Genomic DNA, 25,946 nt, shown 5'->3' with positions numbered 1-25,946 from the left:
CGTGCGTTTCATTTGCGTGTGGGTGCAGAAGCGTGTGGTGACTGGAAATGCATGTTGGTGTTTCCCTCCATCCTACTTCCTATTCTTTCAAGATACAGTCTCTCACTGAACCTGGAGTTTAGCGATTTAAGAAGACGAGCTGACCAGTGAGCCTTGGGGAATTACCTCCCTCCACCCCCCAATGCTAGGATCATAGATGTATACCACCACACTGGAGGTTTTACATAGATAGCTAAGGATCCCAACTCAGATTCTCATGTGTACGTGGCAGGTATTTTTTTTTACTGACTGAGCCGTCTTCCCAGCCTACCCCATCTGCTGATTTGAAGCCACTTATAAATCTGAAGTAAGAAGCCAGTTGTCTTTTAAAAAAATAAAATAAAATGGCCAGCCATGGCCAGCCGCTGGACCTGGGAACTAATGTGCTCGTCATCATAGTAATCGGGAAGTGAGACAGGAGATCAGTCCGACTACATGCCAAGCCTATGTCAAAGCAATGAACCTGGAGATGTAACCCAGTGCTGGGGTGAGGGGCATGCTTACCATGTACAAAGCTATGTACAAATGGGTTTGATAATTATTTCCACAAAAGGACAAACGAAACCAAAACAAAATAACAACAAATGCAGGTAAGGGTTGGTGAGCAGGGCTTAGTATTATTGGAAGAAAAGTTGGTTTTGAATCACCTGCTTAGCCGCAGGAACTCATGTCTACAGGAAGTGTTTCCCTGTAGTGGTAGGTCTCCCTTTCCACAACCGTAACACCTGAGGAAACAGGATTGTCTCTGAGCTTTTCTTTGCTGCCCTGCACACTAAGTGTGAACAAGTTATGTTTTATATCGAGGCGACAGTTACCTCATGGGAAGGTGGGGAGCTTTCTCACCGCCTTCTTCCCTGCCTCTTCTAGCTGTGAAGTTCTAAGACTGCATTGGTTCCTGTTGGCAAGTGAGCTGGATTAGCGGAGGAAGGATGCTTTTCCTTTCTCGCTGCTCCTGCTTCCTTTGGGTTCTCAGTGTGACCCTCATAGGGGAGGATCATGCGTTGGGAGCCCCATATGCCCAATGCAGTCCCCTGTTGACAGAGGGGTAAACTTGGCTTGGTTTTTTAGTTTGCCCACCTGTTAGATGTGAGGAAAGAGTAGGTGAATTCCTGGATCACACTGTCCTGTCTCTGGCTGGGAAGTTCAGGGTTGTTGGTGATTTCTAGCACCTTTGTGAGTCACTACTTAGATTTACAGCCTTTCTTGTTGCCATCCAGGCCCTGTCAGCCAGCATAGTTCCAAAATAACAACTGGGATTGTTTCTTGTTGTTTTTGGTTTGTTTTGGTTTGAATGCTTATCCACCACGGTTTTAGCTCAGCATCTTCATGATATTGGCCTGTTTGGCTACCCATCTACCCCTACCGTTTCTCCCTCCAGAATTGCCAGCAGTCCTGTGGAGAGTGGGATGTCAGGGTTCATGATATACTTATACATGCTGGGGACCTTCACTGGGGCTCAGACTCTGAGGATTCTTCCCAGTGATGTTCCCAGAGGAAGACACAAGATTGCTTGAGGAAGGGGAAGATGAGCTCCAATCTTTTCCCTCGAGAAGATTATTGATTCCTTTTATTCGTTGCTGAGGAAAAATATCCTGCCTCCCCCCCCCAAAAAAAAAAGTCAACAAAGACGGGATTTCTCTCAGTTCACCATTTGGAGGAAAGCGCTGAGAGCGGGAGCCAGAGGCAGCTGGCAGTAAAGAAAGAGAAACCTGGAGCCCGGGTCCCTTTCTCCTGTTTTATTATGTCTGGACCCTGACTCAGGGAATGGTGCTTCCCGGGCATAGTCTGAGTCTCACCACCTTAATTAACCCTGTCGGGGAAACTCCCTCACAGACATGCCCGGAGGGTTTCTGTGTGATGTTAGATCCTGCCATGTTGGCAATTGCGTATCACAACCAGGGACTGTACATCTGGAGGTAAGCAGAGGCATAGTGCCAGGGGTGGCACTTGGCCCAAGAGATGACTTTTGGCCTCCAAAGCCTGCCGTTCGCCATACAGTGGTTTCCTCCATAGCATGATGGTAAGGTGGGCCAAGGTTCCAACGCTCCACCCATGATGTAAAGCTCTCCTTGTGGATGGAGGGGATGCCCCGGCCCCGGCATTCATGGAATCTGAGAAGATGTTCGTTCAGAATGACATCAGCCCTCAAGCGCTGCCAAGGTGACTCTGGAAGGATGCTTTAGGACAATAGGATTTTGAAAAGACCTCAGGTGATTAGGGCAGTCCTGTGATTCAGCTCCCTGCGGAAAACCACCTCACATCCTCACGACATATTTTTTTTTCTCTTTTTTCATGCCCCCAAACTAAATAGAGCGTGAACAAATGGCTCGTGTAAAATAAAGCTTATGTTGCCATAAAATTAATTTCTTTACTTTCCGAGCTCAATATCAAGTAAAAATCACAGTGTTCTGGTTGGCGGCGCATGGCAATTTGTTATAGTCATCCTAATGCTTATTCATCTTCTGTTCTTCAAATAGGAAAAAAAATCACATTGTTGAATCCTTGGCAAGAAAGGAAATAGTGCTAAGACTGTTAGGCAAGGAAGTCTGGATGAGGAAGCTTCCTACGGTTCATTTCTTCCATGGCTGGCATTCCCAGAGTAGACCAGCATTCATGCTGTCTACAAGGAGAACATCATAGTATACTGGGTACAGGGGCAATTGTCTTACAAGAACTTCTGTGGTTTAACACTAACCATGTGTCCAGAGACAGAGGCCCCTTACATGGCAGATTTAATCACTTGTGACTCCTGTCCTGTTTGTTCTTCTGTGCTGTGGTACAGATGATCAGGTTTTTGAAGTGTGTGTGTGTGTGTGTTATATCTGCTTGCACATATGAGTTTAAGAACACACATGTGCATCCATGTGAAGCTTATAAGTTTCTTCCTTGATCGCTTCCAAACTTAAACAGTCAGGCAGGGTCTCTCTTGAACCCAAAGCTTTCCAAATTGGCTTATCTAGCCAGCCAGTTCTCCTTAGGGACTCTCCTCTCTCCATCTCTTCCTGAGGGCTAGAATTGTACGAGGACTTCCACGTCTGCCCAGCATTTATGTGGGTACTCACGGGTTGCAGTGACTGTGACTCACTTGACCTGCTGAGCCATCTTCATGGAGCCTTGGTTTTTGCACAGCATCTTGCTTTATAGCCTGGGCTGCTCTTGATAATTCTTTTGCTTTAGCCTCTCATTTCCTGGGATTACAGTTATCAGCCACTATGCCCAACAAGAATTTTTTTAAAACATGTAAATTATCATGAAAATATCGCTGTGTTTTCTGATTTCTCCTTCAGGAGTTGGTAAAGTACTGAAGAAGATCAACAAGGCCATAGTCTCCAAGAAGAATAAAGACATCGTGACCGTGGCCAATGCTGTGTTTGTCAAGAATGGCTTCAAAATGGAAGTGCCCTTTGCCGCCAGGAACAAAGAGGTGTTCCAGTGTGCGGTGCAGAACGTGAACTTCCAGGACCCAGTCTCTGCCAGTGATTCCATCAATTTTTGGGTGAAAAACGAAACTAGGGGTGAGTGGCTCTCCTGGTCCATGTAGATGCACGTTTTGTGAAGGAAAGGGTGGAGACTCAGAGATGTTCGCTTTAGTCTTCAAGGGCTCTGACCTACCTCTTTATTCCCCATTGGCCAGCTCTCAGTCTGCCTGCCTCCCCCTCTTCAGTCCGCCACTGCTCACTGTCAAGGGTTTTCCTCCTGCAGGGTGGGCGGCAGAAAAGAACATAGCCCTCCCCCTCTCTCCTTTCCCGCCATACCTAACCTTCAGAACCCATACCTATGGGTTTGCCGGGTTTTTTTGTTTGTCTTGTCTGTTTTTGCACCCACTGTTCCCTTTTGCCTGGAACTGCCTTCTTAAGCTTTGGCTTTGTGTCTCCTGTGACCCCAGCCTCATCCGCCATTGCCCAGTGCCCCCCACTGGCTTTGTTTGGCTTGTGATTACACCACTTTGAACCCCTCCATTATGGCATTTTTCAACATCACATAATGATTGCTTGTTTAGATGTCTCTTCTCATTAAATGAAGGAGTTTTCTAGGGACAGTGTTTCAGACCTGCTGACTTGTAAGCCGGAAGTCCCGGAGACCTTTAGGAGGAGCTTGAGCCCTACCACAACGAAGTGAAGCTGTTCTAAATGCATTTCTGATAAAAAAAAAAATAACCTGACGAAAAGCAATTTAGAGAAGAAAGGGTTTATTTTAGCTCACAATACCAGATTCCAGCCCAACATTGCAGGGAAGTCCGGCCAGAGTTTAAAGCAAATAGTCACATCACGTCCACACTCATGCGCAAAGAGAAATAAACGCATGCGCACGCATGCTCAGTACTCAGCTAGCGGTCGGTCATTCCTACCACACAGCCTGGGGTGCAAAATCAGGAAATAGTACCGGTCGCTTTCACGCTGGGTCTTGCTGCATCAGTTAAAGACGGACCTTTCTTGATTCGTTCTTTCCAGGCGATTCTAGGTTTAACAGTTTAGCACTCACAGAGGCTAAGACTGAAAATGTGCTTGTGGAGTTAGTCATAAAAGAAGCAGGTAAACCCTGCCTTTGGGGAGAAGCTTCTCAGAACCTAGTCCCTGGTGCACCCGAACTGGGATTACCCAGGGACGTGTTCCCCTGACTTAATGGGGAAGAATTTCTGAGGGAGGGGCAAGGTACCTCCAGTCAGGCACCATAGCCCGTGATCCTACTTACACATGTGAAAACCGTGGTCATCTCAGAGGAGCTAATGAAGAGGGGGAAGAAGGATGTGCAGGGAGTGGAGGAGAACCAGTAACTTTCTCAATTACTCTGCATTCTGGAGTCTTCTCCCAAAACCATGCTGCTGTTAGAAAAATAATAGTGCGTATGCCCAGGGCTGGTCTGGGGATGCTAGATCTTGTACGTCTGGTGGAAGCAGTTTGCAATGGATGGGTCTTGGTCCTGATGGTGGCTATGTGACATCATGTCACTGTACTCTGTGGTCTTCTTTACCCGTAAAAAGATAATGTTGCACCTTGGTGTATCATCTTATGGAGTTCCTAACCGCATGTGCTGGGAACCTCAATCAGGGTTTTTCAGTTCTATGAGACCCAGCTCCTTCTGTAAGTTTGTTCATTTGCTTATTGGCAGTGCTCCTAATGGAGCACAGGGTTTTGCGAAACAAGCCCTCAACCAGTTGGCTATATCCTTAGCCTTCAACTCCCTCCTTCCAGCTTGAAATGAAATTCATAGATAGTATACATATAATTAGATGTATAATAATATCTAGATTATATATCATAGATAATACTATATATATTCCCATTGCTCACATAAACAAATTTTTATTAAAAATTAAGCAGTAATATAAGGGAAAACAAAAGGAATTTATAGTCGTGGTTTGGGTTCAAGTGCACGTGAATACATGGAACATTTTTTTATTTTGATATTTCTGCCAGATTATCAGGAAAAGTGTGAACTGGCTATAGTAGACTAAGTCAGGTACGTTAAACCATGACACAAGGAACCACAAGCTGTCACCATTGCTGATGCAATTTAAAAACAAAAACAAGGCAAACCGACAGGAGACGTTTTATGTGTCTCATAGTTATAGTAACCCCAAACAGGCTGTTTCCCAGGCTTTTCTGTCATAACAACAAACAGGCCTATCTTTCACTTCTTGTCATTAGCAATTATCATGACGTAATTGAAATTCAGTGAACCGCATGGGGCTTAGGGAAGAGAGACTCCCAGCTTAGTCACTGCTGTCATCATTACCTGATGCAATTTTTCAAAATAATGGTGCAAAATTCCTGGTGAATTTCCAAACTTGTCTCAAAGCAAACAAAATGGAAATAACTTAAAAGCAGGAGCTGAAAAGATGGCTTGGCGCTTAAGAGCACTTGCTGCTCTTGCAGAGGACCGGAGTTCAGTGCCCAGCAACATGTTGGATGGCTCACAACGGCCTCTGACTTCAGGTCCAGGGGAATTCAACAACCGTCAGCTGCCACGGGTACCTACACTCGTGCGCATACCCAAACAGAGACATTCACCTATAGACATAGTTAGAAATAGTACATGTAAATCTTTTATTACTTTTTTAAGAGAGCCATTCTGCATTGTGTGGGACTATTTTGAGCACCACAGAACACGAGGCATGCCTGGCTACTGCCAGCTCAACCAAAACACACCCACAGCCCTACAGACAAGCAGCCTCTGTCTGCAGACTGCTCCGCTCATCCGAGGAGAAGCATCTCCTGCAGAGAGAGCTATCGCCATGGTGCTTTGCTCACCCTGGGATAGGTCTGACCTGGAGGCCTCTGCAGCCGCAGATTCTCCCTGCCCCAAAGGCTTCTCTCACCCTCCCATCACACACACCCCACCCCTGCAGTAGCCTGGGATGCTTCCCAGCCTGTTACTAGCTATGTAGCCCCTGCTCACTTCGGTGCCACCACATACATGACCCAGAACCTGCAGGCTCCGTTATTTCTCAGTCTGCCACTTACCAGTTCTGTTCTGCTACTTATGAATCAGCTGTGTGACGACTTTGGAAAAACGTCTTGACCTCCCCCTTCCCCAGGCCCAGCTCCTGATTTGCAGAATGTTGCTGTATCAGTGATTACTGCCTAAACTACAGTTCCATGAAAGCTTTTTAAGGATGTGAGTGATAACCCAGGAAGCACTGAGTACAGGGCCTGGCCCTTCAGGAAGTGGGAGCTGTTTTCACAGTAGCTAGCTCAGTTAAGATGAAGTATCCCAGGTTGGCCTTGAACTCATTGTCTAGCAGAGGCTTGCCTTGAACTCTTGATTCTTCTGCTTCCATTTCCTGGGTTCCAGGATTACAGTCATAATATATCACTGCAAAATAATCTGAGGTTTCTTGTGCTTATTGAGCCCTGACTACGTTTCTGAGAAAGGGATGGTAAAATCCTTGCAGTGATGTAATGTATGGTGCATTTGGAGGAGTCAGACTCATTCAACTTGGCTGGAATAAAAACCATCATGGTGGCTGCTGGCACTAACCCTCAGACTCTGGAGAATGAGCGACAAGGTGGGGAGGAGGGACAGGAGGTATGGGATACAACAGAAGGATGAATTCAGTTGAGTAATGTTCTCTGCAAGGGCAGAAGCAGCATCCGGAGCACCAGGCATGAGCTCCAAGCAGTGCTGTTGGAGGAACCTGTTTGCAAGGCCAGCTTGCCCTGAACTGAATGATGGGCTTTTATAGTCTCTAGTTTTCTTCCAGGACCAGGCTTGGGTGGTGTTGGTGCCCCCTTGTGGAAGGAAGAGTACTGACTAAGAGACCACATGTCGAGTACCAGAAACGGCCCCTGTGCTGTTTACCAGTTTCCAAGGTTTTCCTAGCCTAATAGGACTCCTCTTTCTTGAGTTTCATTCTAAGAGTCATGAAAGTCTCTGCTTAAATTAGCCATCTGGCCTCCGTGGAAGCTGTTGTTTTTACTGTCATCATTTCAGATATCATACTATGTGTTGCTATATGTATGGATTAAAATCAAGCAAATTAAATTTTAATAGTGTTGGGTATAAGGAACTCCTATTTAATATACACATACACCTTATACCCCTCTCCTTTTTTTAAGGGGGGGGGGGGCTTTTTAAGACAGGGTTTCTCTGTGTAGCTCTGGCTATCCTGGAACTTGCTCTGTAGACCAGACTGGCCTCAAACTCACAGAGATCCGCCTGCCTCTGCTTCCTGAGTGCTGGGATTAAAGGTGTGCACCACTGCAGCCCAGCCTACGCCCCTACTTTTAAACCTTCTAAAACCAAGCAAAAAGGAACCCGGACATTAAGCTTGGGCGGCATTTGAAGAACTCCTCCAACCCTCTGAACTGAGAAGAACTTGTTTGTTCCTCCACTTCTAACATGAGATCCTGGCATACGCTCATCCTGGCACAAGAACATTTGCCTTTGAAGTCATTTCCTGCAAGCTAACCCCATTTCTTCTCGTCTCTGTACCCCTGGAGCCTAGCTCAATGCCCAGCCCTTAAATGGGGACATGGTATTCAGTTTCAGTTCTTGGAGTCATCAGGAGACTTGTGATGAGCAAGGATTGGTTCCAGGTGTCTCTGAAGTCTTAGAAGAAATGAAGTTTAGCTTTGACGTTTCACAGGCTGGGTTGTTTACCTTGATGGGAACTGCAGGAACCTTTGCTTCAAACAAAGACAAGCAAAACTGGTTCTCTCACGAACACCAAGGACACTTGTCGGCAGCTGCGTGGCAGTTGTCAGTGAAAACATCTAAAACAATTCGTAATTAAACATAGCTTATTCTAGATGCATAAAAATGTTCTAAAACAAGGGGCTTAGAGAACTAGTTATGATTTCTTGAGCTGAGGCTTGGTAAACTCTTAACTAACTAGTAACAGCCTTTTTTAGTCATTTTAATGCTTTTAGTTTTACTTGAAATTTTTTAATTTGAACGAGAAAAATTAGTAAAAAAAAAAAAGTATGCTTTTGAAATCCAGTTGAGAGCGAGGCAGTGGTGGCGTATGCCTTTAATCCCAGAACTCTGAAGGAGGCAGAGGCGGGTGAGGCAGATCTCTGTGAGTTCAAGGCCAACGTGAGCTACAAAGCGAGTTTCAGGACAGCCGGAGCCGTTACACGGAGAAACCTTGTCTTGGGAAACAAAAAACAAACAAACAAACAAAAAAGAAACAAGTTAAGGAGCTGTTGATGTAGTTCAGCTGGTAGAATGATTGCTCGGTTCTGTTTCCCATGCCACATACGCTGGGCATGATGCCCCACACAAAAATCCCACCACCACTTGGGAGGTGGAGGCAGGAGAGTCAGACTTGCGATTATTCTCAGCTGCATAGAGAGCTTAGGCCACCGGAGACCAGAATATCTGATTTAAGTCTTTAAAAAACAAAAAAAGATTTTTTTTTTTCACTCTCGTCTCTGCCGCTAGCTGCCATTTGCCCTCAGTGTGGTTTCCCGTGTTGATATTTTCCCTTGTTCTTGGACTTTACAGGCATGATTGACAACCTGCTTTCCCCAAATCTGATCGATGGCGCCCTCACCAGACTGGTCCTTGTCAACGCAGTGTATTTCAAGGGTTTGTGGAAATCCAGGTTTCAACCCGAGAGCACAAAGAAACGGACCTTTGTGGCAGGTGATGGAAAACCCTACCAGGTGCCCATGCTGGCCCAGCTCTCCGTGTTCCGTTCTGGTGAGTGCGTGTTGGGTGAGGTCTATTCTAGAATGTGCTGGAAGCAGAAAGGCAAGGCTCTCCAGTGCCTCTATTCAAGAGCAGAGCTTTATTAGGGGGAAAAGCTGGGGGGCGGCTCACAGCTGAAATGCCAATACTCCACAGATTTCCCCCACCCCTTATTGGTTTTTCGAGACAGGGTTTCTCTGTGTAGCCCTGCCTGTCCTAGAACTCATTCTGTAGACCAGGATAATCTCATAGAAATTCGCCTTACCTCTGCCTCCCGAGTGCTAGTATTAAAGGTGCGCCCCCCCCCCCAGGCGAGGCAAGATTTTGTTAAGCGCCTAAGTCTTTGTACCATGCAAAACAATTATGTATCAACATGTCACATGTGTGGGCTTCTGGATTGAAAATGTGGGACGAAAGATAACTAACCAAACCAATATAAATGAACATTAAGCATAGGAAGCAATCTACCAAATCACCCTTAGCAAACATATTACTAAATAAAAATTATGTTTCTTTTTCGCTCCTCGCATTATCAAAAATTAGGAAGGCTTATAAAGTCCACTTATGGCTACTGCTTGGGGTGGGTAGGTTCCTTGAGCATTACTGGTAGTGGGGACCTATAAACCAGAGGACTTTCTCTATGCTATTAGCCCAGCAGCTCCCCTCCAGAGAACTTACTACCTGAAGATAATCCCACACTGGCAAATAGAAACTTGGTTCAAAGCTGCATTCAGAGACCCCGGTTCTGTATCTCTGGATTTAACCTACCTCAGATGGAAAATATTTAAAAAGAACAATTAACTGCATATCAAACACACACAGATATGTTTTCTTGTCATTGCCTCTAATAATATGATGAAGTAACTATTCATGTTGCATTAAGTTTGGTAGGTTGCAGACTATTTAGCATATTCAGTGGGATATATATATAGGTACTTGAGAAGATCACATTTAGGATGAGGGAGATCAGCATGCTAAATCCCATGAATTCTGAAGCATGGCTGTGCCCTGGAACACAGGTGGTAATTAGACTTAGCCCTACATAAAAAGAAAGATTATGCAGTGTGTATCAGATTGCGCAGTGTGTATCGGATTTCAGAAGGCAGGTTAAAAAAAAACAGCAGATGCCGTAATGAACCATGCTCACATAAATACTTTCTGTACATTCGTCTATACAGATGTGTCTTGGAGAATGTTCAGGAAAATGTTCACAGTGATGGGATTTAACATCGATTTCCTCACTTGAAGTTGAAACTTCCTGTGTATGGATGTGTGCGTGTTGGTGTGGTGTATGGGTGTGTAGGTGTGTTCATACCTGTGGGTGCCAGAGGAGGACGTGGAGGGTGTGTGTGTGGCGGGGGGGGGATCCTACTTCGACATTCTCTGCTTTATTTTTTTGAGACAGAATCTCTCATTGCGCCTGTGAGTAACAGCCGGAAAACTCCAACCACCCTCCTGTCTCCCAGGTTTATGTGGCTGCTGGGGACTGGAACTTAGGTCCTCATGTTTGCCTACCAAGCTTTCTTCCTCCTCTCTCCAGCCCCTGAACTTTTTCTTAAGGAGCATGTATCGTCAACCTTATAGGTAGAGGGGAAAAGTCTCCTATGCGTGCCATCATTTCCGCAGCACAGATAACCACGACTGATTCTTTTTTTTACATTTCAGTTCATTGGAGCATTCTTGATCCACCTTAAATCTCCTCTCCCTGTCTGTATGACAGGCTTCAAGTGTCTGGTCTATACTGGGCCCCCTGGGTGCCAAATACCCCCCTCTATTCCTTTTCTATCCTCCCTTTTAAAAAAGAATTTATTTATTTTTTGTTTTTGTTCTCTCTGTGTATGCCTGTGTACGGGTGCACAGAGAAGCTAGAAAAGGGGATCCGATGCTCCGGAGCCTGGAGTTAGAGGCAGTTATGAGCCACCTAACATGGGTGCGTGCTGGGAACTGTAAACACTCGTCCTCTATGAGGGCAGGACACACTCTGAACCACCGAGCCATCTCTCCAGCCTCCAGATGTTCCCTCTTCGTTCACAGTCACCCTCACATCCACACAGATGGCCCTGTCGCTGGCTGTCTGCTGTACAAGTTAAGTCATGGCTCCTGCGTGTCACCATCAGAACACTTTCTATCTTGTCAGATGCTGGTCAGGCTTCTAGGAATGAATTTTCCAGACTTGCTAGTCAATAAACGTTCACTGAAAAATATTAGATACTTACAACAGCACAGGGCATTCATCCCAAGAACCCGAACATAGTGAATAGCTCCGTTCGCCTGAACGTCGTTTCAGTCACACTGATTTCCAACTCTGGGACTTTGCTGTTTGAGCTCATCATTGGGATGCTGGCGGCACCACCAGTGCATATCCAGACAGAAGTGCTTTCTTTTAAATGGATCCTTATACAATCCTCATTCTGTTAAAAACAAAACAGAAGGTTAAAATGCAAGGATTCTTTATTTTAGGTAGTCCTCTGGGAGATTCAGACATACAACTTTTTTCTTTTCCTCTGTGTAACAGCCCTGGATGTTCTGGAATTCGCTTTGTAGGCCAGGTTGGCCTCAAACTTACAGAGAGCATCCTGCCTCTGCCTCCCAAGTGCTGGGATTAAAGACGTGCACCACCACTACCCTGCTGACATTCAATTTTTTATAGGAATGTAGCCTGCTCTTCTTGAGTATATAGTCTGTTACCAGAGAGAAATGCTTGAGGGCTTCTTCAGAGTTCAGACTGATTTGTCCAAGAACATACATGTTTACTTTGCTTTGGGTATATACAAATACATCTTTTTGTGGTGCTGAGGATGGATCCCAGGGCCTTGGGCAGGCTAGACAAACTCTCTATTTCTGCACTGCATCCTCGATATAAATGCATTTTTATCAGTTCACTTAGAGTGGAGAGAGAGGAGATGGGGGCTGGAGGAAGGAGAATGTAGATCTGCCTGCTTTGGCTGATTCACTTCTTCTCCGCCTCCTGCCACCCTGTCTGCAGTGAGACTGACTTTTTCAACTCCTATTCCCTGGCTTCCTATGAGAGTGGTCCATGTAGACCTAACTGGTGACTGGGGAGGGAAGGGAGAAGAGGGAGGGCATTAACTTCCCGATCTCTCCCCACAATGACGCCAAGGCTGCAGCCTCCTTCCCCCCAAAAGTCCCCGCTCCTTCCAGAGGAGCATGATCCGGAGCTCATTCTCTCTAGGTCAACCTGTGCCCTAAGGCTGGGAATGGTGACCAGTGTCCGTAACCATCCATAGCAGTGTCTCTGTTCTCCCCATGTGTTATATAATGTCTTCACTAAGCTCTGCTTAGATGCCCCAGCCTGATGGCATGTCTGCTTCCTGTTCACGGTAATGCTGTACCTAGCGCAGAACCGAGTATGTAAGTGTTCTTGCCCCTACCCCATTTCCCTGCAAGTCAGGACAGCGAGCAGCATGGGCTCAACTCTTCTTTCCCTCCTTTCTGTACCTGACATTGTATCTACCTGGAATCCCAGCTTGGAGTCTGGCTTCTTTCTGGAGTGTGTGATGTAAGAGTTCCCTAGCTTCACAGTTGGGGACCAAAGCAGCTTGTCCGGGTGTGACAGGCTTGTATGCCTGGGCCTGTGAGGAGGGTCCAGCAGGCCACAGTGGCTCCAAGCAAGCATTCATTTCCATGGCTACAGACCTCTTAGCCTGTTGGCCATTTTTGCCCGTCTCCTCACCCTCTGCCAACGTGCCCAGCCAGAACTCAAGAGGTTGCTGTACCCAAACCCACATGACTTGCAGGATCTCCTGTGGGGCCTCAGCCAAGTCTTGGTTCTCCTTGCCGAAACACTGCCATTCAGAGGATCTGCCTTCTTTACTTCTCGGCATCTCTAGGGAGACCCACTTGGCAACATCAGGGTGAGAGGGTGGAGACTAGAAGGGGGGGCGGACAATGCTTCTGACTTGTGCCTCCTAATGAACAAACCTTCAAGGATAGAGTTCCGCTTAGGAAGAGCTGTAAGAACTGTTTAGGGGAAGAACATACAGGCTCTCACTGCGAAGCCAGCTGCCACATATATAAAGCAGGAAAAAAATGCGGTCCTCTAATCCCACTTCCTAGGATAAAGCCCCTTTTAAGCTCTGGGTATATAATTTTCAACCTATTCTATAAATACATAAGAATGTATTTGAAGCCTGTTTGCATGCAAAGGATCACAGTGTAATGTTTATCCCACAATCTGTTTTGTTCCTTAGCTACTATAGTCATAGACCTGTTTTTTCATCAGTTCGTTAGGATTTACAAGACTGTTTTTTTAGCTGCATATTTTTTCATAATATAAACTTGCATAATATTTTGTGGCTAGTTGGTTGCTTTTTTTCCTCTAATAACACGGCAGTCAGTGTTCCTTAGCATAAATGTGTAAAAGCTTTTAGCGCTATTCCTAGAGGAAATTCGCTTACGTAGGAATTGTTCATCAGAGTTCTTATAAATGCTCAGCTTAAATGCTTGAATTTATACTGTAAAGACCCTATCCTGGAAAAACACACACACACACACACACAACAAATAACCAGACTTCTTTGTATATGCATGTGTGCAATGCTCATATGTATACAGGTTTGTGTAGAACTGAAGGCAGAGGTCCCTATTTGGGTATATTCCACAATCACTCTCCACCTTATTTTTTGAGGCAGTGTCTCTCACAGAACCTGATGCTTACCGATTCAGCCAGGCTGCCTGGCCATGGAACCTGTCCCTGCTTCCCCAGAGCTAGAATTACAAGTTTGACACCCTGTCTGTGTTTTTACAGGGACACTGGGAATTGAACTTGTGTCTTCATGCTTGTGTGCAGGTGCTTTACCAACTGAGATACCTCCAGTCCCCCATCTCTAGTCTCCCTTCTTCTCTGTCTGCAGCTCATACTTACCCACCAATACTACTTCCCTTTTGCTGTCTGCTAAGCTGTGGTTCCCAAGACCAGGTGTATCCTTGCTCTGGCGAGCTCTCCCCACAGCGCCTTTTCTGACTCACCCAGTTGCTTATGCCTCGTTTCTTCTCCATCAGCTGTCCTCAGGCCTGCCCTGAACTCTAGTCTGTAATGTAGACGGCCATCCTCAGAGGATCAATTTGTTGTTTCCAAATACATTCTTCAGTCTCTATTCAAGTGGGTCAGGAAATTCACTTTGACTGGTAGCCAAGGGTCATTACAGGGACAGCCATCTCTCATGCTTGCCTGATAGCATTTCAAGTATTCTCCTTGATTTTACAGACCATAAAGCATTTGTAGCATTTCAATGAGTTGAGTTGTGTCCTTCCTTGTAGGACTTGCCATGGGAATCAGAGTCCTAAAGGGCCTTTCTAGCATGAAAGCCCTCGCTGTAAATGCATCTTCTAAGCAAACTCTCCAGTCTTCACATTCCTCATACTTGACTCTTGACTGTGACATCATTCATCTCAGAGAAAGGGCTTCCTTGTTTCTTTTCGGAGTGAGGGACCTGCTTCATGTGTTCTACTCTGTAGAAAATCGTCCTCACAGAAGAGCTCGTGGTGTATTCGGCAGATGTTGAGTTTTATACAGTTTAGGGAAGATCTTTGAAGGGAAGATCTGTGGGACAGCTAGAGGCCCTGTGCCCTGACCCCAGCTTTCCTGTATGTGGATATGTGTCACACCCATTGGCACTGTGTGGTTCCCCATGGTAGGTCAGCTTTGTGTCTAAACTGAGGAGCAACCGATCGTTCCAGAAGTGAGGCAGCTGGGCATCTTCATGGCTGCGCTTTGTAATCCCTGTAACTGGCTGACAGAGAAGTATCTCTCACTTGAGGTCAGCCTGGAATCAATACCAAGATCTCATTTCAAAAACCGGTCAGACTCCGCTCCCTTCAGTATGAAAGTCTGCGCTACATGCCTGATTGTGCCGCATGTGTGTGTGTGCGTCGTCTTGATGAATTCTGCAGAAGTCATTGCCTGAGCGAGCGGTCCAGATTGGCTCTGAATCCAGGTTCTCTGTGTTCTCAGTCTCACATCTGGACTCTGTAAAAAGGCGATGGGTCTGGGATGTAGTGCCTGGGATGGGAGAGAGAGCAGAGGTGTCCGTCCATCTGCCCACTTCTCCAGCTGAGTAGAGCATGGGTATGGACAGATACAGCCCACCCAGCTGGCACTGGTCACCCAGTCCTGGGGTCAGATGCATCGATAGAAGAGGTCAAACATCCAGCAGACGTGTGTCTGCATAGAATGGTTAATGTATGCTGGTTTTACTGGTCAGTAATGGCATCAGTACCCAGCCAAGGTTGGGTTAACCTGTGAGCCGCTCACTTCCCCCCATCCACATGTGCCCTCGTTCACACTTCTCATCATTCATAGCTTTAATCCTCCTTAGCCGAATTACACACACTTCTGTAGCAATTAATCTCTCCAGGTCTTTGTTTTCTACCCCAGAGCAATAATTTAGTAACTACTTCCCACATTTCACAGTTTCTAAAAATTAGCTTCACTAGAGCTGGAGACTTGATGTGTTCCTCAGGGATTAAAGGGGCTCATTAGGAGCTGGGTATTTTTCTCGCTTTCTCGTTGATTTTTCAGTTTCCACTGAGACCATTTTATCACTCCGGCTAGAAGTAAAGAGGAAGAATACTAACTTTGATTGGTGGGTAGTCCCAAGCCAGAATCCAGGCTGGCTTGTGCTTACAGCAGTTCCAGGCTAAATCAGGCCACACTGGATTCCAAGGCTTGCTACAGCCTCATGTCGCCTGTGGTTGGGGAGAACGAGAGATTCCCCCAGGCCCTGGACATTTCTGTTGTCCTATGGTGTCAGCTATTCTAGCACCTTCGGCTGCTTATATTTTACAGAACAAAGCTTGCTCGTCTCTTGGCTGTCCTCTCTCTTTGCCCTTCTCTCCTCCTTCTCTGGAGGTGCACCCTGTCTGAAGTTCCTCACCTCAAAAGCTATGATTGGCCAATGTCATCCACCAAGAAAGGTTCAGTGAAAAGTCGGATGAGCTCGCTTCCTCTTTTCTCTTTATGTTGCACTTCATGTAAAGGAGGGCCCCATGGGCACCCTGCTAACTCGTACTTATATTATCTTTTCTCATTTTACCATCCCAGCACCTTGTGAGGTCCATACTGTAATTATCTGATGTTTCTGTCTGTGTAGAGAGTTGGGACAGGGAGGCCCAGGGAGTCACCTCATCAGGCTCACAGAGTTCATGTTTAAAGGTTTAATGTTTAATAAAGATCTTAGAAATCCCCCCATCGATCTAGAAATGCCAGCAGGGACCTTCTGACTGCTCGGTTGTACTATGCAGTTGCTGTTATCGTCTGTTGTCTGTGGCTGTGTTAGTGACTTTGCTTGTTGCTGTGAGAAAGTACCTAAAGATGGCAGCTAAGGGAACGTAGGGCTTATTTCGGCTCACGGTGTCATCCATTATGGGGGGCGTCAATGGTATAAGTGGTATGAGGCAGCTGGTCATCCTGTATCCACTCTTGAGACATAGAAATGAAACCTGGTGCCCAGCTAGCTTGCTCCTTTTTTCCTTTAAAATGGGTAACTATGAAAAGTAATGGGGATGGTAATTGGCTTCACTGTATATAGAAATGGTTTTTGCTGGGTCTTGCCTATACCGTCATATTGTGCACCTTAAACATAATGCATGGTGTTTTCTAAAACAAAATAAAATGTAAAAAAAAATTCAAAAGTAACTTTAATTTATTCTTTTCCCCATTAAAGGTCAACCCCTTCCAAAGCACTGTGTGGCGAGTACCTAATGATCTACTTACATTCTATTCAGCAAAATGAAAGTGAGTTTAGCGATGCCCAGAGGCATTCTGTCTAGACTGAAGACCGAGAATTCTGCACCAGGGAAGAAAGAAGTCATTGTCCTTATCTTTGTCCTTCTGAGGGAGCTATTTGTAGCAAAGGGAGCTTTGCGGACTGAATTGCTGTCTTTCCTGTGCAGCTTCCCTGGTGACCGCCAGCCACTTGTGTCCCGTCTGGCAGTCGTCAAGTGTACACTACATCTGCCTCTGATTTCTTTAGGGTCTACCAGCACCCCGAATGGCTTATGGTACAACTTCATTGAGCTGCCCTACCATGGGGAAAGCATCAGCATGCTGATCGCCCTGCCCACTGAGAGCTCCACCTCACTCTCAGCCATCATCCCCCACATCAGTACCAAGACCATCGATAGCTGGATGAACACCATGGTACCCAAGAGGATGCAGCTGGTTCTGCCCAAGTAAGTGTCCCTTCCCTTAACAGAAAGGATGTACTGTTCAAGGGACGACTCATAATACATAAGAGAAACAGGGAGCTAAGATGGTTTGTTTGGGGGGCGGGGGGGGAACCAGGCTATGCTTTCTGAAAGCTTCCTTTGAGCCTATGCTGTGCCCGTTTGTGGTGGGATAAAGAGGATACTAAGTGAAAGTAAGCAGTCTTGGCCTTAGAACATCCCCACAAGTGCAAATCCATGAATCTGTCACAATTTCTAACATAACTCTTTCCATTTGGAGAATCGAAAAGCACACACGTACCTTCATGGATGCTCACACAGTAGTCTGAGGAGCTTGGAGAGATCGTCACTGATCGTCCAGGTATCAGCTAGATGCTAGATGCTACTAAAGCCCAAGGCCCATGAGATCAGTTAAGTTCTTTGCATCCGTATTTAAGGCAGCTTTTTTTTTTATTCACCCTAAGTAAATTATAGGTGGAATTTCTAATGTTACGGCTCAAGGCTAGGGCAGAAGCAGCCCCAGTTCTTGGTGCATCCTAATTCCCGAGAGTTCAAAGGCCATTTTCCAGTATGTGGAGGGAGTGATGTAATTTGTCTCCTTTGTGAACTTTTCATTGTTACCAGCTTTCTCACTGCCCAGGGCTTCTAACCACAGCTCCGTGGGAGTAGAAAACTCTAATGGCTTTAATTCTCCAGGCACTGAGTTAAGTAATCAAGAGTAGTACTTATACACACAAGCACTAGACCTCTTACCCCCAAGGCGGCTGGAGTGGTAGCTCTCCACAATTAAGAGTGCTTACTGCTCTTACAGAGGACCTGGATTTGGTCTCTGGCACCCATGTGGTAGCACACAACTCTAATTCCACAAGATCTGGTGGCCTCTTCCGGCTTCTTTGGTACCGTGTATACATGTGGTGCACATATATACATGCAGACAAAATACCTATACATCTATAAGATAAAAATAAATGCTTCTTAAATGTTAAATACATCCTAGCCACTCTTATAAGTCGCTGAATAACATTTAATCAGATATCTGCTATGGAGTGCCTGTCCCACGTGGATGGTCAAGCTCACTGTGAATGAGTAGAGGATGTGTTATCTACTTAACTGTACCACGTGGACGGCCATGCTCACTGTGAATGAGTAGAGGAAGTGTTGTCTACTTACGTGTTCCACGTGGACGGCCATGCTCACTGTGAATGAATAGAGGAAGTGTTATCTACTTAACTGTACCACGTGGACAGCCATGCTCACTGTGAATGAGTAGAGGAAGTGTTATCTACTTAACTGTACCACGTGGACAGCCATGCTCATTGTGAATGAGTAGAGGAAGTGTTGTCTACTTACCTGGCACTTAAACATTAGTCAGGCTGCTGTTCGGAATGGTGTTCTACGTCTTCCTTGGAACATCTGTTTGTAAATAGGCACTGATTTTGTCACGTTTGAGTCATTTAGAGCATTTTGATTCTCCCCCACATTTTCTGTTTTCATGTAGGTTCACAGCTGTGGCACAAACAGATCTGAAGGAGCCACTGAAAGCTCTTGGCATCACTGAGATGTTTGAGCCATTGAAGGCAAATTTCTCAAAAATCACAAGTATGTCGAGTTTAAAACTTACTTAAACTTCAAGAAAATGTTGCAGGTCCTTATTTGCTTAAAAAGAAAAATCAAAATCAGGAGTGTCTTGCCCTAAACCTGTGCAAGTTTTAATTTGATGCATTGTCGAAGGATGCTGTTGACTGTAAACCTGTCAATCACCATTCATCATTTACTCCTGTGTTTCATGTGAGGCCCGAGGGACCACGAGATTAAGGACTTCTACATGTATTGCCTGACTGCTGAACAATATCTGTAATCCCAAACCTCATAGTTTGCCTCTTAATAAGGACTTAGTTGCTCTTTATTTTCTAATGCAAACTTTTCCCTTGGGCTTGAAAGTGCACACACACTCACAGTCTCTCTCTCTCTCTCTCTCTCTCTCTCTCTCTCTCTCTCTCTCTCTCTCTCTCTCTCTCTCTCTCTCTCTGCTGCATTGATCTTCCCACTCCCTTTCATTCCTGGTCCCCTGCCCAGAACATTAGCATCACCTGGAACTGTGTTAAAAATGCATCTTTTCAGTCTGATCCAGACCTCCTGAATCACAACCTTTGTTTCAATGGGGTCCTTTGGCCTAATAAAGTTTGAGAAGCACTTCTTGTTCAGGATCACCTGTTAGAGTCGAAATGCTAAGCAGGAGGACCAGGGGCCCCGATCTCTTTATTCTGTTCTCTTGAACCTTGTAGTCACATAAACATGCATCTAGTTACAACTAGCCATATTAGAGCTGAGTGTTGTTTAGACAATGCAAACCCAGGTGACCTACACACACACACACACACACACACACACACACACACACACACAAATCCCTTTGCTCCCTTCATCCAAACCAATATCCCATCAGGTTCGTGCTGACTGGACAGGTCGTGCACTCCTGGACAGTGCCACCTACTGGAAATTATTTGTTGTTGGGCTCTGGTGAGAAGGAAATGAGGACCCTCACTGGAGGGTCCCCAAGACACAGCTGCAGTTCTGTGCCTGGCCCTTCCCGGGACTCCCTTTCTCCTACTACTGTGCTGGTGGATGGTAATGGGATAGGAAAGCCAGCACTTCCTGCGGCTAACTAACCACGTGACTAGGGACAGATTTCTTTACCTTTGAGCCTCAGTTTCCCCATCTGCAATCCTTCCTAAAATGGATAATTTGTAATTGCATAGTGCCCTTGTCTTTCTTCTTCAGAAAAAAAAAATGGCATTTCACAAATCTCTATTCTTTTCATTCTTAAAATTAGTAATGGCCTGAGTTGAAATGATTAAAGGTGCTAAAACACTTGGGGTCTGGGAATCCCTCCAAGAAGTAACAATTACAAATCATTTAGCAGAAATTGAAATCCACTGCAAGTGACAGCCACCTAATACCCTTAATCTATAGGATGGTCAGAGGTTACTTCAGACCCTTTTTTTACGCAAACTGAGAGTTGCCATGACTTTGAGGTTACTCCTGACGCTGTAGATGGCATGCTCATGGAACAAGTGCTGATTTTGTGTTTTCCTGGGAACAGGGTCAGAAAGCCTTCATGTCTCCCACATCTTGCAAAAAGCAAAAATTGAAGTCAGTGAAGATGGAACCAAAGCTTCAGCAGCAACAAGTAAGTGCTCGGTCACATGGCAAGGCAACTTCTAGTAGGAAAGCAGACACGTTCCAGTTCACTCGTCAGCTTAGCAAACTTCTAGGGAGCCTCATTTCCAGCTGAGCACTGGGGAGATAGGAGGGGGGAGCTGACCCTTGGGAGACGCAATGGGTATGGATAGACAAAGTATTTCGTGATGATGATGATGATGATGATGACGACGATCCTTGGGAGACAGCAGTGAGTATGGGTAGATGAAGAATTTCATGATGATGATGATAATGATGAGTATGGGAGGATGAAGTATTTCATGATGATGGTGATGATGAGTATGGGTAAATGAAGTATTTCATCATGATGTTGATGATGATGATGATGAGTATGGGTAGATGAAGTATTTCATGATGATGATGATGGCGACAATGACGAAGACAACGACAATGTTGATGTCAGCAGTATAGCTTAGTGGTAGAGTACTCGCCCAAGTTACACAAGGCCTTGGGTTTGAACACTAGCACTGAGGGGGAAAAAATTATGTTTGTGTAGGAATTTCATTTAGGAAGGGAGTGGGCATTCCACTGGAAAGAACCAGATAGTATGTTGTTCATCCTTGTGGGCCTCTCTGTCACCAGCACAAGTCGTCAAGCCCACAAATATATCGAGAAGCAGGTCTGCAACTGAGTGGGTATGTCTCACTTCGTCTTCCAAAAAAGCTTAATTTTCAAACCAAGGGTTGGTGCTATAGACTTAGCCTGAGCGCAGTTACATGTTGGTCCTTGCTCTCAGGTGGATAAAGCACATCTGCCTGCTTTATAGACTGGAAAGACCCATCTTTAGTTCGAAACATAATAGCTAGTACAGGAGCATAGCTCATCAGGCTGCTCTCCCAGGACGATGTGAAAAATCGGCATCATTCCCAGGACTGCACAGGATTTCCGGGTATCCATTCTTGATCAGTGGAACATCTGCATATGTCCTCTCGGTAGCTTAAAGGAGAGAAAACCTACCCCTTGCCAGGACCATCACTGCCATCAGAGACCCATGTGCAATGGGAGGAGGAGACTGAGCTGCAACCTGTAAGCTCACAGAGTAACTTCACTGCACATGTGGCTGGATGGTTGGCTATTTCTAGCCATGAAATAGTTATTTAGTCTATATAGTCAGCCTCTTATTACATCCCAAACAAAGGCTTACATTTTTTCCCTGTCACTTGAAAATGGCATTTAACATAAAAGACCTAGAATAAAAGGCTTAACATTTTTAAAATACCCTTTGTCTTTTCTAGATGATCGCTATATCTTAAATTTGACCAAAGTGATTTCTCAGTTTTGCCGACGATTATTCCAGTTAGGGCCAGCTATGTGATTTGTAGAGGAGCCCTTTGTGACTGGAAATATAGACTCACTGTTGTAGATTGAGCTAGGAATTCTAAGACCACTACGGCAGAGTGTACCAAACCAAGCCCAGGGTTCCAGTTGCCACTGCGTCCCTGCTGAATTAGTCACCACAGGCTTCCGTGACAATGCCGGAGACTGGAGAACTTAGCAGATATTTATTTTCCCACAGTTCTTGAGGCCGGAAGTCCAGGGTCAGAGTGGCAGCAGGCTTGGCTTATCTTGAGGTCTTTCTCCTTGGCTTGTATGCTCATGTGGTCTTGCCACATCCCTGGTGTCTCTACCCATCTTAATAAGGACATCAGTTCTGTTGGGTCAGAGCCTCACCTCTAGGTCCTTCAGCGTCCCTTATAGCTTCTGTGAAGGGTCTATCTCCAAGTGTAACCATATTAGGAACTTAGTGCCCCAACATAGGAATTTTAGGGAGACACAGTTCCGTCTATACTGCCTGCTGTCTGTTTGTAATTCTGGGTGAAGCAGTTTTCCCAGCATAGCTTTTGAGTGTTCACTTTCTAAGAGCAAGCCCAAGTCATTCCTGTCATTCAGAAATTTGAGGAAAGCACTGAGCCATTGTACCAGACACTGGTGGTTACACCAGCCTTCATGGTCTCGTTGAATGGGGCCAGCCACTGGTCAGCAGAGCAGACAGATCTAATATCTATGTATCTAATGAAGCTTTCTGTCAGGCTAGAGTGTAGTTCACTGGCAGATGATTTGCTCAGCCATCACGTGGTCCCTGATTTATCCCCAGAATTTCAGGAATAGCAAGGAGTGCTTTCTAAAGCAGATACCCGCAGTAATGAGTTGAGCAGTGGTCTAGCATAGCGTGTGCGGATGAGCCGTCTACATTGCAATCACACAGGGCACCGAAATAGTGTACCAAAGGAGAAGGCACGGAACCAACAGTTAAGCATTTCGAGCTGGCCTTCAATCTTCAGAAAGGATGTGGGAAGGTTAAAGAAGTCCAGAGGTTTTATTAGCATGGCAGATGGCATGGGTAAAAATAGCTTATAATAACAGCAAAAAGGCATTGTATGCCCATTTGCCGGCGGTCTCCATCCTGAGAGCAATAATGTGTTTTATGCCATTCAGTCCTCATAGGTCTATGAGGACTAAGTATATTTATTGTGAAGATGGGGCTTCTACAGAATAAAGGAGACAGTAACTGTGAAAAGCCCAGCCCAGTGTTCAACAAATGACTACCATTGAGATCATTATAGCATGCCAAGTCAGGAGACAAAGCAAGTGTATCCTCAGACACCAGCATCTGGGAGTGTAGTCACTGGCCTACTGCTGATTGGCTAACGCCTCTGCTTCTTTCCATAGCTGCAATCCTAATTGCAAGGTCGTCACCTCCCTGGTTTATAGTAGACAGGCCTTTCCTGTTTTTCATCCGACATAATCCCACAGGTGAGTGGTTCTTCGGTCTCATCTCCGGCTACGGTAGTGGCCATCAGTGTGGCCCTCAATCTGTTTCTTCGTGTCCACTGTAGACGGCACTATGAATACTGTAACCACCGACTTTAAAGAGGAAGGAAAATCAAATCTGTGTTACAGAGTTTGATGAGACCTTTCAAAGATTGCCCAGATTATACTTTTGGAGGAAGATGGTGGTTTTTACCATATAAGAAGGTTCGGGGGCTGGAGAGATGGCTCAGAGGTTAAGAGCACTGACTGCTCTTCCAGAGGTCCTGAGTTCAATTCCCGGCAACCACATGGTGGCTCACAACCATCTGTAAAGAGGTCTGATGCCCTCTTCTGGCCTGCAGACATGCACACAGACAGAATATTGTATACACAATAAATAAATAAATAAATAAATAAATGAATTTAAAAAAAATCTCAACTTCTTACCACACCATCCTCACCGCAGCCTTCACATTGGAGTACTGGGTTCCATATCACACAGTGAAAGTGGAGACTCTTTCTGCCCTTGGAGAAAGTTCTGTGGAACGGCACAGATGGCCAAGAGACCTCCCCGCCCCAGCATGTAGCACCTTCCATCTTCATTCATTCTAAGGAGTTCAGCATTCTCTCTTTTGAATCCTCTAGGTGCCATCTTATTCCTGGGGCAGATAAACAAGCCCTGAAGAATAGGCAGAAGAAACCCACGCAAAGCGAAGATGACTTTGTTCTGAAGAAGACTCCCTTCTCCACATCTTTCATAGTTCTGTTAAATATTTTTGTACACCGCTTTTTTTTTTTTTTTTTGAAACTGGTTCATAGCAACGATTCAGTGATGCAAGTGTTTCTGGTCAGGGCTGTGTCGGAAGAAAGGGCAGGATGGCTGGGATGCGGCTGTGAAGAATGAACAGGGGGGCTTCAAGACGTCCAACAGAGTTCCTTAAACTACTGATCAGTTACCTAGATTAACAACCCCCTTGAGTATTTGCTGTCTATCCAGTTCAGGACTTTCGTTTCGTTTTTGTTTATATGTGTGACTTTCCAGGAGAAGTTTAATCAGTGTGACAGGAGAAAAAAAAAGACATTTTATAGTTCTTTTTATGGGACAAACATCATTTCATTTGCCTTTTTGATTTCCTCCCTCCTCACTTTCACCCAAAGGCTTGAAGGTGGTAAGGGGTGGAACTAGCGAACGCTGTAGCCTCTTCGCGTGTTGTTTTTGTTGTTGTTGCTGTGGTTGTTTTATATAACGCATGTATCCACTAAAATAAAGTTTGAAAACTAACGTCTCGCTAGACACAATTTGCTGTCAAGCCACGCACCTGTCACTACTGGTCCGTACTCTTTGGATTGGCATTTTTGTATTTTGTACAAAGTAAGAAATAAAGTGTTAAGAGTAGTAGAGATTTAAAAGAAGCCATTTCTCTGTGTGAAAAATGACATCAAAAGAAACAACCTTTTCAGACACCTTCCCTCGACCTCTCACGGTAAGCCTCTGTACTGACGCAGCTTGCGGGAGCTTCAAAGCCCCTGACTTTTTCTGTGCTTTTTCTTGCAGCCTGACAAGCAATTGTCATCCCTTGACTCAGTTCCTATCCGTTTACAGACCTCCTCCAGCAGTGACTGTTATGGGAATCCCAGCTCTGGTTCTCAGCTGCAGTCCCCTTGAGTAGTAGCTAAGGATTCTCTGAAGACAAGTGCCCCATCAAGTACAGAAAAGAAATCTCTGGAGATTTCTCCATTTTGAAAAATCTAAGCAGCAGTAAATGTTTTGGTTTTGGTGGGACTGGCTGGAGGGGATGCTGTTCAAATTGACAGTTTTTGTTTCATGTAGAAGAATAATTTTTCCTGCTGAATTTAAACATCACACTTGTGTTAAAATTTACTGGGCATTTTAAAGTAAGTTTTTAGAAAGGTGTAGCCTGCCTGTCATCAGAAAAGTGGAAAACATTGAAACAGCAAGATGGGTCAGCAGGTAAAGGTGTTTGCGGCCAAGCCTGAGGGACCAAAGTTCAATCCCCAGCACCCATGTGATGGAAGAACTGACTCCCATAGGTTGTTCTGACCGCTGCATGCACACTGTAGCTTGCATACGCACACCCCAAATAACAAGTGAAATTTTAAAAATGTAAGACCATTTAAAACACTTCTTATCAAAACTTAAGAATTTATTGCTCTTTTGAGCCCAGAAGCTCCACAATTTATGCTACATCAAAACAGCAGTCATATTCAGCACTATTTGACCTTGTTAGATACAGTAATTGTTACTTGTAAAGTGGACTAAACTATATTGTTTGCAACTATTTAATTCTGTGTATTTGAAACCACAGAACAAAAGGAAGTAAATACCAACAACCTATTTTGAATAGTTCCCTCAAGCCACATACATTATGGCAAACACGCTCCTTGTTATTACTGGATTTTATTCTACCCCGCGTCAATAATGTGTTTTGAATTACTTAAAACAATAGTGCCAGTGGAAATGAAATGAGATTATATATTGCCTTCATCTACTTGTTTACTTAAGTTTGGAGTTTTCTAGAGAAGGAACTAGTGTGATACGGGTAGAGACACATGAGAGGCAGCTTGTTACAGGAATTCTCTCCTGTGATTAC

At 45.1% G+C, this 25,946-nt stretch overlaps 1 protein-coding gene across 1 annotated transcript in view; it reads left to right on the top strand.

The window, feature by feature from the left end:
* Serpine2 (serpin family E member 2) overlaps window positions 1-24,616 on the top strand; it is a 57,303-nt gene extending 32,687 nt beyond the window's left edge. Inside the window, exons 3-9 of the mRNA XM_075951511.1 lie at window positions 3,327-3,554; window positions 8,989-9,186; window positions 17,169-17,367; window positions 18,860-18,960; window positions 20,465-20,551; window positions 23,254-23,337; window positions 23,980-24,616. Coding sequence (XP_075807626.1) covers window positions 3,327-3,554; window positions 8,989-9,186; window positions 17,169-17,367; window positions 18,860-18,960; window positions 20,465-20,551; window positions 23,254-23,337; window positions 23,980-24,017 — 935 coding nt within the window. The 3' untranslated portion in view covers window positions 24,018-24,616. The remainder of the gene's footprint in view (window positions 1-3,326; window positions 3,555-8,988; window positions 9,187-17,168; window positions 17,368-18,859; window positions 18,961-20,464; window positions 20,552-23,253; window positions 23,338-23,979) is intronic.
* The last annotated feature ends 1,330 nt before the right edge of the window (window positions 24,617-25,946 follow it).

This window comes from Microtus pennsylvanicus, chromosome 17 (assembly GCF_037038515.1).
Source record: "Microtus pennsylvanicus isolate mMicPen1 chromosome 17, mMicPen1.hap1, whole genome shotgun sequence".
NCBI lineage: Eukaryota > Metazoa > Chordata > Mammalia > Rodentia > Cricetidae > Microtus > Microtus pennsylvanicus.
The sequence above is the reverse complement of the archived record's forward strand: the minus strand, read 5'-3'. Positions and strand labels throughout refer to the sequence as shown.